This window comes from Malurus melanocephalus, unplaced genomic scaffold (genome assembly GCF_030028575.1).
Source record: "Malurus melanocephalus ecotype Western Australia unplaced genomic scaffold, MMel_1.1 scaffold_319, whole genome shotgun sequence".
Lineage (NCBI taxonomy): Eukaryota > Metazoa > Chordata > Aves > Passeriformes > Maluridae > Malurus > Malurus melanocephalus.
The window spans coordinates 346,758-359,077 of NW_026623551.1; the positions used below are offsets into that span (position 1 = coordinate 346,758).

The following is a 12,320-nucleotide window of genomic DNA, read 5'->3' on the forward strand; positions in this document are numbered from 1 at the left end:
AAAAAAAAAAAAAAAAAAAGTAAGTGCTGTCAGATGTTCCCAGTGTACAGCTCCAGGAGCTGCATTTATGGAGTGTGTTCTGTTTAACAGCTGGATGAAATAAATCGTTTCATGTGCCGTGTTGGAGGACTCTGCACTCTCAAATCAAGGCCAGAAGCAGCTCAGTGACTGAGGAATTGTCAACATCTTGTGCAACCCCACTAAGTGCTGCTTCTCATTGATCTGCAACTTCACTGCTGACAATTAAATCCCTTTCAGCGCAGAGGATAAACATTTGTAAAGGGAGGCAGTGAAACCTTTTGTCCTGAATGRATTTCTTCTCTGTTTCTTAATGAAGTACCAAGTGTGTCACCAGCCTTGCTGAATACCTGCTCACTGTGGAGTGGTTGCTCTCAGCAGACAGAGCTTCCAGGAGTTGAGCCTTCCAAGGCACGCTCTTCATTTGCATAATCAAATGCTTTGTTCGCGTCCTAAGAAATTAGGATGAAAGATGGCTGTGTGCTAAAAATGAGGGATTGTTTTTAGGGAATTTCATGTATCCAGGGGAGCAGCCAAGCTGCTCTGGGGCCCTCTGCAGCACCCACAGTCTCCTCCCTCCCTGGCAGAGACAGCTCCTGTCACCTCCCTCTCCTCATCCAGGTACTGCCCTGACCACTGTCTAATCGRTATGAAATGGACAATCAGGGCTTAAATCCGATTAATCATTTCAAGCCTTATAAAAGTGCTTGTTGGAGTGAACCTGCCAGAGCTGGGTGGGTCTGTCCTGCATTCCATGGCTCCAGAGATGTCCTGGGGTTTGTGTTGGTTGTGACAGTTTGTACCAACTCCCCACTTACCCATGGAAAAGATCACTCAATGGTTTTGAATGATCTGAGGTTTTATCTTGCATTGAGAAGTAGGGAGAAAATTTGAGTTAGGCAAGAGGTGGTGTTGTCGGAAGAGTTCAACTTACCAAAGTAATGAAAGAAAATTAAATCTATTTTTTAATTAAATGATGCTATAAAATACTTCTTTGGTAGACTGAATGCTCAGCAAAACACTGAAGACTTCTGTAATTTTCCTACTTTGCAGTGAGGACTGTGAGCTTAATCCAAAACTTTCCTCTCAGAAATGTGGAAAATTCAGTGTTGGTTCTAAGCTGATCTCTGAAGTTTCCTGAGTGCTCTCAGGCCGGGTGTGGAGAGGCTGAATCCTGATGCAGACAAGAAGTGACAGGATGACACTCCAGAGCTGGCTGTTTGCCCCCTGGACGTGGAAAAGTTGGATGATTTTATGTTSAGAAAAAAAGTTTGGCCACTGTAAGTTTGACATCATGCTGAGGGGATTCCATTCCCCGAGTGCCTCAGGTCAGGGGTGCCCAAGACGCTTGGGACTGGCTGGGCTGGCGGTGGCCATGGGACACCCTGTGCTGGCTCTTGGCACCCTCTGTGCTGTTTCAGATGTGGTGACACCACCTGCAAACAGCTCTTGACCCGGCAGAGTGAGAGGCCCTGGGAATGTCACATTTGTGGGATTCCAACAGGGCCTTTTTGTCACTGTAGAACAGCTGGACATCGCCTTGTGGCTGTGGCATTCCCAACTAGCCATCCCTGGCCAACCTTCAGCTCTCTGGAACCACCCAGATGGGACAGAGGAGCCAGAACGCAGAGTTKAGGTCAAATTTTACTGGTTTGCATGTTAGGGAGAGAGATAATGATGGAAASCTGCTTTTTACCTGTATTTATTCTACAAATCCGTGTCTGCTGGCTCTCCCAGCTGCAGGGTCTCTCTGGGTCACCTGAGTCACCTGGGTTTCTTACAGATGTCCCCAGGGTGGCCTTGGCTGCTCCCTGGTGGGATGGAGCCAGCCCAGTGCTGGTCACACACAGCAGGGTTKTGTRAGTGACTGGAGTTCCAGAGTGCTGRTTGTGRGTAAAGTGAAAAATGGAGGAATTTGACATTTAAGGCACATCAAGGAGCACAGGAAAAGAAGATTATGGCAGCTGCATTTCCTGTCTGGAAARGCTCCTCAGTCCTTATGCCTTTATTCCTTTTCCAGTGAAAACCTGGCTGCTGCAGTATGCAGTATCAGCCCAGTGGAGGAAGGGCAGTCTGTGTCGTGGAAGTGACACCACAGTCACTGCTCCCCTGAATCCCAGTGCAGGAATTTCACTTTACCCAAAACTGAGCATGGAAAAAACCAGCACATAAAGTTAGCTTGGTGCTTGCTGAGCCGGCTGGAGATGGACTCCTCTGATGATGCAAGTTGGGTTGGCTGTGTCACGGTGACATTAAAGGGTTTTTTCCCCCAGAATTCTTGCCCCAAGCCAGTCCATCAGGGTAGGGGAAGAGCAATCTTGTCTGTGTGAGCTTGAAGAGCTGGTGGTGAAAATGGGAGCACTGCTCAGGAACCCTGAGATTGGTGGTGTTTATCAGCAAGGGGGGATTCCAGCTCCCCAAATAAGCTGGATTCAGTGGGATGGAGAATGGGCTCTGATTTATACACCAGCATTATCAGCCAGGCTGGGCTGCGTGTGCTGAGGCTCCAGGACAGCTGGCACTGGGCTGGGGCACAGAGTGGGTGCTCTGGTGTCATGCTGGGAGAGGGAGAGCCCACAGGAGACTTTGGGAATGACATTTATTTTACTGCGTGCAGCATCTTCAGTGCAAACTCGCAGGGGTGGTACTTGAGGGCTGGGCAATGGGGATGTGAGCAGCAGCAGCAAGTTCCCAGGAGCCAGGGGCATTCCCAGCCCTTTCCTCCTGGGGAGGAGGAGTAGATCCCCAGCACTGAGTTGTGCTGGATAAATCCTACACAGGTGAGAAGCTAAAAACCAAAGGAAAGGGTTTAAGGAATGCACTGAGTGCAGGGTGTTGACTGTAGGTTTGGAAGCATCACTTCTGCACGATTTCCAGACCCACCTGCTGGAGCCATGTAGTGTACGGCATTTCTAGGGATGAGCCCGAGTCCTCAAAGCCATTGTGTAAAAAAAACCCAAATCTTGTAAGTCTTCCACCCAAAAGGACTGAGAACACAGATTCATCTATTCCTGGACAAACTGTCGCTCATTTCTCTCCACCTTGGGCACCTGCCTTAACTGGAAGTGTTCAAAAACCATGTGGATGTGGTACTTGAGGACATGGTTTGGTATGAACATGGTGGTGCGGATGGATTGAAATTGGTGGTCTTAAAGATCATTTCCTACCTGAACCATTCCGTGTGAAGGCCCAGAGCTCACGTGGAGTTTGTTCCCTCAGTGGATCAGTGATGATGATAACAATGGTGGAGAACAGCAGCATTAACAGGGTCTCCCTTCTCTGCCGTAAATAAACCTTCTCTGGTTTATTTTGCGGGGAGTTACCGAAGAGAGGATGAGAGGCAGAAGGGTTTGATTCAGTTTCAGGTTGGCCTGGAGAGTCCTTGATGGAAACAGAACTGAACTGCAGTGACTCTGTGTTTGCCTGTTTGTCTCAGGTTTAACCCTTTTCTCTCTCTGTTGTTGCAGATAAAGATTTGGGAGTGGGCGCTCTCGCTGACAATGACGACCCTGGTGCTAGGGGCCCGGCCGTGCCCAAAATATCAGGACTAGAAAGGAGCCAAGAGAAGAGCCAGGACAGCAGCAAAGAGCCAATCCTCGAGCCCGTGGTGCCTAAAGAGCCCTGTCCCCGGGTGACGCCGCCATCGCCGGAGCCGCCTGAGGGCCGCTGCCCCAGCCCCTCGCTCGCCCCGCGCCCGGAGCCCCCGGCCCCTCCGCCCGGCCCGGCCGTGCCGCTGCCCCCGGCCCCCGAGGAGCCCGGCCGCCCTGCCGCCGGCCAGCCCTGTGCCCAGCCCTGCGCCCAGCCCTCCGGCCAGCCCTGTGCCCAGCCCTCCGGCCAGCCCCCGGCCGGTCAGCCCCCGGCCCGGCCGCCGTCACCGCTGCCCCCGGCGCACCCGGCGCTGCCCGCGGTGCAGCCGCACCCGCAGAGCCTCTCACAGCCGCTCTCCGCCTACAACAGCAGCAGCTTGAGCCTCAACAGCCTCAGGTAGGTGCCTGCAGTGGGCCTGAGGGGGATTGGGTAAAGGACAGGAGTGACAGCGCAGCCCGTCCCATCCCGGGAAATGAACGGGGCTTCGTGCATTAAACCCAYTCCTCCCCTGAGGTGAGCCAGGATTGCTCTCTCTGTGACCCAATGATCCTGGGAACTGTGCTTGGTTTAAGTTCATTTGCTTTGGATTTTCCTGTCTGTTGGCTTTYTGGAGGGGATTTTGCTCAGTATAGGTCAGGGGAAGAACAGTCCAGTTCTGCAGGCTGGGCTGCTCTCTGAAGGCTGACTCTTGTGCTCTCCCATCCCTGTAAATGCCCCATTTCTGGAAGCRCTGCTGTGCCCCAGAGCAGGTCCAGCTGGTGCCATCCCAGCCCCAGCAGTCACACCCCAGGCCCGTCACAGCTCCGGGCACTTTGCAGCCTCTGGTGTTTTTCTCTCAGCTGGCCACGGTGAGATCAGCCTCATCTTTTACCAGGGGATAACAAAGGTGAGCAGAGAGGTTAAACACCCCAGTGTCCACAGGATCCCTGTGATGTCCCTCTGAGACAGGGACATCGGGTTTCTCCTCTGTGCTGGGTTGTGGTTCTCCAAATCCGAGTTCCCAGCAGGCAGATGTGACCCTGASGACCTGGGGAAGCAGCACTGTGCTTGCTTCATGGTTTGACTAAAGGCTGAGAGGTGTTTASGATTTGAATTTATTTGTAACCAAGCTGGTATGGCTTGTCTTTAAAAGTCACTGCAATAGAAGCAGGTTGTTACTTGAAATAAACACAAGGAGAATTAAGCCTTACATGAATGTATTTTAAATACTCACTAGCAGGAAATGAAATCTGAAAAATTGCAACCAGCGCAATCACAAATACTTCTGTGGACTTGTCTTATCTCATTTTATTGTGGGGGAAGGGAGGGGCATCACCTCTGCAATAAGCACAAATCTGTTGCTGCCTTCTCAACTTCATTTCACATTTTCTGCAGTCTTTTATCTTACTAATTCATAGCAGAAAAAAAAAAAACCCTAAATTTTTAATAATGATTTTGAGCTTCATTGGCCTGAAAACATGAATCAGGAGCAGCCAAGTAGAAGGGACCTGATAATTAAGTAATGAATGCACAGGACTGATTGCTCCCTTTTTTCTTGGAGGACAACACCAACCTCTCACAGAGAGGGAGAACAGGGCTCAGGTGTGGAGGGACATGGGGAAGTCAAAGTTGACAGGGAAGGTGCAACATATGGCTGGAGAAAGGGGTGGGGCTGGAAATGGTCACTGGGTTTGTGACACACGTGATGTGTTCGATGTGAGGGGCTGCTGAGGCTCTGTGGGAGCTTTTCCCTCTCCCTACCAGTCCTGATGGCTGGGGTGTGTTGTGATGCCTAAAACAAGGCTCATCTGAAACAGAGGCCAGACAAACTCAAGAGAATAAAAGCAGACAAATTGAATCCAGGCCTACTGGTGCATTGAGGGCAGACAAAGCCTCCTCCTGAGGCTGCACCCAAAATGCACCTCAAGTCACGAGATCTTCACCTTTTATAAGTTCTGTCTCATTAACATATCAGGCCCCAGTTCTCCAATGACACCTTCAGGTGATGATGCCAACCACCCCAAACTTGCTCCCCACAATTCACCGTTGTTTACAGATTCTGGGGCTCTGAGGCAGCAAAGTGTCCTTGGATTTCAGGCCCAGAGAGGAGCTGCTTTGTCTAAAGATGGGAGAACAGGAACTTTAGAGCAGTACACTGGAGGAGTACAAGAATACCGATACATGGAAATATATAAGCTAAAAATCCTAAGGCAGCAGTTGGGGTTTTCCCCCATCCCTCCCAGCTCTGTTGGCTGGGGCTGTGTCAGGTTTTCCCCCCTCCCTGCCAGCCCTGATCCTTAGGGCTGTGTCAGGTTTTCCCCCCTCCCTGCCAGCCCTGATGGTCCCTCCGTGTCCTGTCGTTCGCAGCAGCAGCAGGAGCAGCACCCCCGCCAAGCCCGCGGCGCCCGCCCCGCACATCTCGCACCACGCGTCGGCCTCGCCRTTCCCGCTGTCCCTGGCCAGCCCCGGCGCCCTGCACAGCTTCCCACCCGCCCTGCAGCCCCCCGCGCACCCACACCACCCCAATATGTTCGCCCCGCCCGCGGCGCTGCCCCCGCCACCGCCGCTGACCTCGGGTACGCTGCAGGTGCCGGGACACCCGGCCGGGAGCACCTACTCAGGTAAGGGCTACCCCAAAGCGGGGCCATCCCTGGCTTTGGGCACAGTAACGGGGCTTTGGGGCTGTGGGGGGGCTCTGGGTGGGGAGAGCTGGTCTCACTGCTGAGTGAAGTGACAGCAAAGCCAAGAAACCCCTGGACATTCCCAGGGATCTTCCCCCTGCTCTAGGGGTGGCTGCTTTCAGAAGGCATTGGTTTTCGTCAGGTTTGTGTCATTCGAGTGAAAGCACAGAGTTCCCGATGTGCTCACACAGAATCTGTGACCCCCATGGTAGAAGGGCTCCTGCAGCTCYGCTCTGTGCCCAGAGAAGCTCCCCTGGCTCTAGGGAGGGTCAGGGCTGGCTGTGCTCACAGCACCCACTGGTTTGCTCCCTCCAGCTTGTTCCTACATCCTTACCTATTTAGGATTATGTCCATGTCCATAAATGCTCAGAGGAATGTGCAAACAGGCTTGGTGAGAGGGGAAAGGGAGACTTCATAATGTCTCAGGCCGCTGAGGAAGATCTGAGGGAGCTTTCTTACCCCGTACTGTGTCCTGATTTATCAGCAGGAAGTTTTAAATGAAGCCTTGCTATCACAGACAGCAAAGGAAGAGGCCCAAGGCCCAGAAAAGCCCCAGAACTCACAGGGAGTTGTTTTATTGTTTGTTTTCCCCCCGTATTCAGCACTGGTTAGGRCATCTTGGGTGCCGTGCCCAGTTCTGGGTGCCCCCAATTTAGGAAGGATGTGGTGTGCCCAGAGAAAGGAAACAAGGCTGGCGAAGGATCTGAAACACAAGTCCTGTGAAGAGTGGCTGAGGGAGCTGGGAAAGGGGAGAAAGGGGAGAAAAGGGGGATCGGGGGACCTTGTGGCTCTGCACAACTCCTTGACAGGAGGGGGCAGCCGGGGGGGTTGGGCTCTGCTCCCAGGGAACAGGGACAGGAGGAGAGGGAACGGCCTCAGGCTGGGCCATGGGAGACTCAGGCTGGACATTGGGGAAAAATCCTTCACAAGAAGAGTGTTGGGCATTGGAGGGGCTGCCCAGACCGTGGTGGAGTCCCCATCCCGGGAGATGTTTAAAACCAGCCTGGARGTGGCACAGCGTGCCCTGGTCTGGGTGACACAGAGGTGTCCGGTCAGAGGCTGGCTTTGSGGGTCTCCAGGGCCCTTCCCCAGCCCGTTAACACCGCCCTGCTGTGCTTGTGTGTTTCAGAGCAAGACCTCCTGCGGCAGGAGCTGAACACGCGGTTCCTGGCGTCGCAGAGCGCCGACCGCGGCGCCTCGCTGGGCCCGCCGCCCTACCTGCGCACCGAGTTCCACCAGCACCAGCACCAGCACCAGCACACCCACCAGCACACCCACCAGCACACCTTCACGCCCTTCCCCCACGCCATCCCTCCCACCGCCATCATGCCGACGCCAGCACCGCCCATGGTGCGTACCCCAGGCAGAAATGTGAGGATAAGTAGAGCACAACTCTCTTCTTTGTTACCAAAGTGTTGCGGAGGTGTTTGCCAGGCGGTGGGGAAGGGCTGCTGTGCTGCCCAGGGGTGTGTGGGCAGGAAAGGCAGGCCTGGCCCTGGGTCACAGAGTGAGAGCTTCAGGTGGCAGTGCAGGACTGAGGGACGAGGTCCCCAGGCACTCTGGGGTCTCCTCCTTTGTCCTGTCCTCCTTTCTTCCTTTGAAGAAAGAAAAGCCCCAAACAGCTTCATTGGAAACTTAATTTTCTGTGTATTTTTTTTCCTCTGTTGGTTGCCAGATAATAGAGAATAGTCTTCTGTTTTGCCAACAGAAGTAAAGCAAGGAAATATAAARTAACTAGTTTGTGCTTTGATCCCTTTGCAGTTTGACAAATATCCTACAAAAGTTGACCCCTTCTACCGTCACAGTGTGAGTTTTATTGCTCTGTTTCCAACTGACTTCACTGCTTTTCTGTGGTGGGTTGGGATCACCACTCGATCAATGGCACAGTGTCAAATCTCTCCCTAATCATCACTCCAGGATTTACCATTATCGTCCTTGGTTGCTTTGGCTTTTCAAGGCTTGCATTCGTGGTGCTTGTTTCTGATAAAGATGCAGTATCAGCTTTTCCAATCAAAAGATCTCTTGCTCACACACCATTTGGAGCCAGGTTTGATGTGAAAAGATGAGACAGGAGAGCTGACTGTTCCACAAAGCAGGAGAGAGCAGTGATTCCATCAYGGTGTTTCAGTCGTGCCACAAACCCTTAGGCTGATATTTTTCCTAAGAAACTTGAAATGAACTGACAAACTCATACAAATCCTTCAGGGATAGATAATCTAATAGTTTTCCCAATCTATCGTATTTTGTTTGATAACGTCTGAAAACCTGTCTTATTATTCACATTTCAAAGGCTCATCTGATCCACTGGGCTTGTTATGTTTTGAAAGCTCTGTTTGATGACAGCARCATGAATCCAGATATGCACTAGATGTGTTTGCCTAAGCTACCAAAACCGTTACTTATCGAGATGAGCTGTTTTTAAAATTCCCCTTAAGTGTAAAGCTTCTGCTCCTAAGGGTCTGAATCTACTGAYTGATTTGCTGCTGTGCTCTGGGTTGTATTTTCTTCATCCTGTTGGCAGAGGAAGGTGTCTGGCAAGAGTTTCTTAATCCAAGAGCAATATTTTGATGAGAGAAGGAGTACTGCATCAGCACTCAGAAATCTGCAGAGCATTTGGCTTCATKTGTTGGTTTTGCTTAGAAGCGGAACTGGGCAAAAAAAACTGGTTAAAATGATGGTGTCTGGAGCAAACTCAGCCCCTGCTCACAGCCTGTGCRGCCCCTGAGCAGTGCTGTTCATGTCTGGCACCTCATTTGGGTGGCTGTGGATATGGAGGAGTGTTTGCAGGATCAGAGCTCCAGGAGCACAGAACAAACATTGCCACTCTCGCTCCCAAGGGCTCTGCTGCTCCCTTGTAGCAGTGTTCAGTGACACTGGGATTTGCTGAGCTGCACATGGATTCAGGAGGTGATGGATTGTCACTGTGGCTCACAGCAGGAACACAGAATTGGGAGATGGGACATGGGTTTCACACAAATAAAGCACACGAGTTGAGTTGGCAGTGTCAGGCAGGAAGCAYTGTAGAATCTCCAGCTGTATCTGCTGTTCCAATTCAGTCAAATACTCTCAGAAATCTGGGAGTGACCTGGGTTGTAAAGGTCATGGCCTCACMCCCTTTAAGGTCAGGGAAAGCTCCRTGCTGTTCTCCCTTAGCCAGAGAGCCCTGCTGGGGGCCAAGGTACTGATCTGGTCCCCACTGCCTTCCCTGGGGAAGGTTTGTCCTCGGGAGGGGGCTGCACTGTGGTCACTGTGGCACCCTGGTCACTGTGGTACCCTGGTTACTATGGCACCGTGATCCCAGGGGATGCCCGTGGTGGCTGCCCTGGGGGTGACAAGGCCAGGCCAGCCAGGTGTCCCCATGGCCCCACCCCGGGAGCAGCTGCAGGTGCAGAGAGCAGCCCCTGAGCTGGGCTGGGTRCACACCCACAGGGCAGGAGGGCCACAGATACTGTCAGAATGTGGCTCCTGCACAGAGCTCCTCCTAGGGACAGCTTCCACCACAGATCCACTCCAAGAACTCAGATACCTTGACAGAAGCTGGCAGTAAGTGTAGGTGAGCTTTGGAGGAGAACAAGGTCCACTTGAGACTTACAATCCATCTCCTTTGGGACAGGGAATGCAGCTCACATAGAAGCTGAGTTTTAGATAAGTTTTCTTTCTTTTAGCACAGTAAGACTTTGCTTTTACCTCCAGCTGGTGCCAGGGCCRGTTTAGCATCCCACACACCTGGCTGAGGGAAGCTGTGGGCACTGCATGGTTCATTCCCCAGGGAAAGCTGGAAGGGAAAACTGCTGCTCAAAAGAGAAGGAATACTGGGAAAGAAGGAAGCACTTACTAGGAAAGGTGTATTCAGAATTTCACTGATACAAATTAATCATGGAGATACACTCTTTCTGTGTGATTAATAATTCTGACCTTGAGGAAGGGTCACATTTAATTAACTTACCAGTTGTTATAAAACTTTGAGGAAATAATTCCTAATTATTAGTCATAGCCAATAGAATACAAAGTCTTACGTCTTTTCCCATCTCTTAGAATTAGTCCATTACACAGAAAATTAAAGACAGTAGACACTGGAGGATTTAAAGCACATTTTACTCATTAAAAGTTATTGTAAATGAGAACAAGTGTCTCTTAATGGTTTCTCAAATGCCTATAGTTCAGTTTCAACTGATCTCAAAGTGTTTCCTGCACCATTGGACAGAGCAGGTCCAAATTAAATAGAATTAAAAACGTCAGCGAAGTGTTATGAATAGAGGCTCAATACCAAGCTTTTAAACTGAAAAAATCTTCTGACAGCTCTGAAATGTTTTCTCAGCTTTCAGTAAATACAATGTGAATAAATAACCTTGCAAGATAAGCTAGTGGAAGGAAAAATGAAGAAAAGCACACGTGACAGCCTGGCATAACCAAATCCAGGCATAACCAAATCCAGGCATAACCAAATCAAAACTTTGTGGTACTGATTTATTCTGGGATGGGATTTTTTCAGTGTTTTTCCGCCCCTCGTGTCCAGTCTTTGACTTTGCCCAGTCCTGCTTCTGTTCAATTGGCCATTAACTCATTAATTTTGATCTTAAAAGTAGCACACAGTAGCTTGACTTTGCTCAGCCGTGGTCAGAGGGGAATTGGTCTCAGCTAGAGAACCCCATAATATTTTTGGGTGGCRATTCCAGTGGAACTGGCTGCCATCCCCTCCCAGATCCATCCCCTCTTAGATCCAGAGGTTTCATGGTGAGAATGGCTTTGGAGTGGRATGCTTTGAATCCCTGACTCCTGCTAGAAAGCACTTTAGTGTGTGACAGCAGCATTTTCATGGGTTTGGGCAAGTTTTGTGTTACAGCCAGAGCCAAAGGTTCACGGGCAGAGCACAGGGGCAAGGGCAGGTTGGGATGTCATGGTTTATCTTGGAGTCACAGAATGGGTTGGGTTGGAAGGGASCCTAAAACCCATCCATGCCACCSCTGCCATGGGCAGGGACACCTCCCACTGTCCCAGGSTGCYCCMAGMCCCACTGTCCAGCCTGGCCTTGGGCACTGCCAGGGATCCAGGGGCAGCCACAGYTTCTGTGGGCACCCTGTGCCAGGGCCTCCCTACTCTCCCAGGGAACAGTTTATTTGTTTAATTTACCTSCTCATTTCCCTTGTGTTTGGCTGCATTAGCACAGAGCAGCTTTTTGTGGGGTTTTTTTCCCAAATTCTCTCAGGRCAGTGCTGGGGTCAGGGAGGTCAGGGGAGATGGGCCCATTTTTGTGCTGAGCAGTCTCTTTGTAAAAAAGTCCCTTACATTTCTGGGAGGTTGTGCCTTAATATTTTGTTTAAATACTAATATTTAACAAATCAGATTGCCTGTCTGCTAATATTAGATGTGGCAGGATATCCTCTCAGACAAGCTAATGAAGTAAAAATGGTGCATATTTTCCTCATTTCCTACAGATACCATTAAAATCCCMCCATACTAATGGAGTTTTAATGATACAATCTCCTAGAACTCGTAAGGGTTTTTTCCTCTTAAACAGGAGATTTCTRAGTCTTACTTAGCTCAGGATTCTGCCTTTTCTGTTGAAACAACTCGCAGACCGAAACCATATGAAAACTCTCTCCAATCTGAATAATTGAGGAGACAACATCTCCCTTCTGCTCTGCTGGCCCAGGGCAGGGACAGGTTCTGGCTGTCTGATTTTGGAACTGCTTTTAAGCTCTAAACCTCATGACATCTGTGAACATCCCATCGACCGCGCTAACTAACATCGTTGCAATGAGATCACATCAATGCTTTTTCTCCATGTAACATTTTCCTGATATTACACAGGAATGCTTTGGTGTCCTCCTCAGCTGCCTGTGCTCACAGTGACCTTGTGTTGATGCTGTTCTCTTTCTGTTGCAGCTGTTTCACTCCTATCCTCCAGCTGTATCAGGTATTCCTCCCATGATCCCTCCCACCGGCCCCTTTGGCTCGCTGCAGGGAGCTTTCCAACCCAAGGTAAGGCAGGAAYGACCTGTTCCTACTCAGATCCACCCTAGGGTTAGCATGTGGTTCACATTCTGGAGCAGT

The 12,320-nt window shown here is 50.7% G+C and overlaps 1 protein-coding gene across 1 annotated transcript in view; it reads left to right on the forward strand.

Annotated features, from left to right (window-relative positions):
* The window catches only part of AUTS2 (activator of transcription and developmental regulator AUTS2), a 72,183-nt gene that overhangs the window by 40,876 nt on the left and 18,987 nt on the right, over nt 1–12,320 (forward strand). Inside the window, exons 5-9 of the mRNA XM_057377613.1 lie at nt 3,486–4,002; nt 5,953–6,206; nt 7,396–7,616; nt 8,028–8,072; nt 12,153–12,248. Coding sequence (XP_057233596.1) covers nt 3,486–4,002; nt 5,953–6,206; nt 7,396–7,616; nt 8,028–8,072; nt 12,153–12,248 — 1,133 coding nt within the window. The remainder of the gene's footprint in view (nt 1–3,485; nt 4,003–5,952; nt 6,207–7,395; nt 7,617–8,027; nt 8,073–12,152; nt 12,249–12,320) is intronic.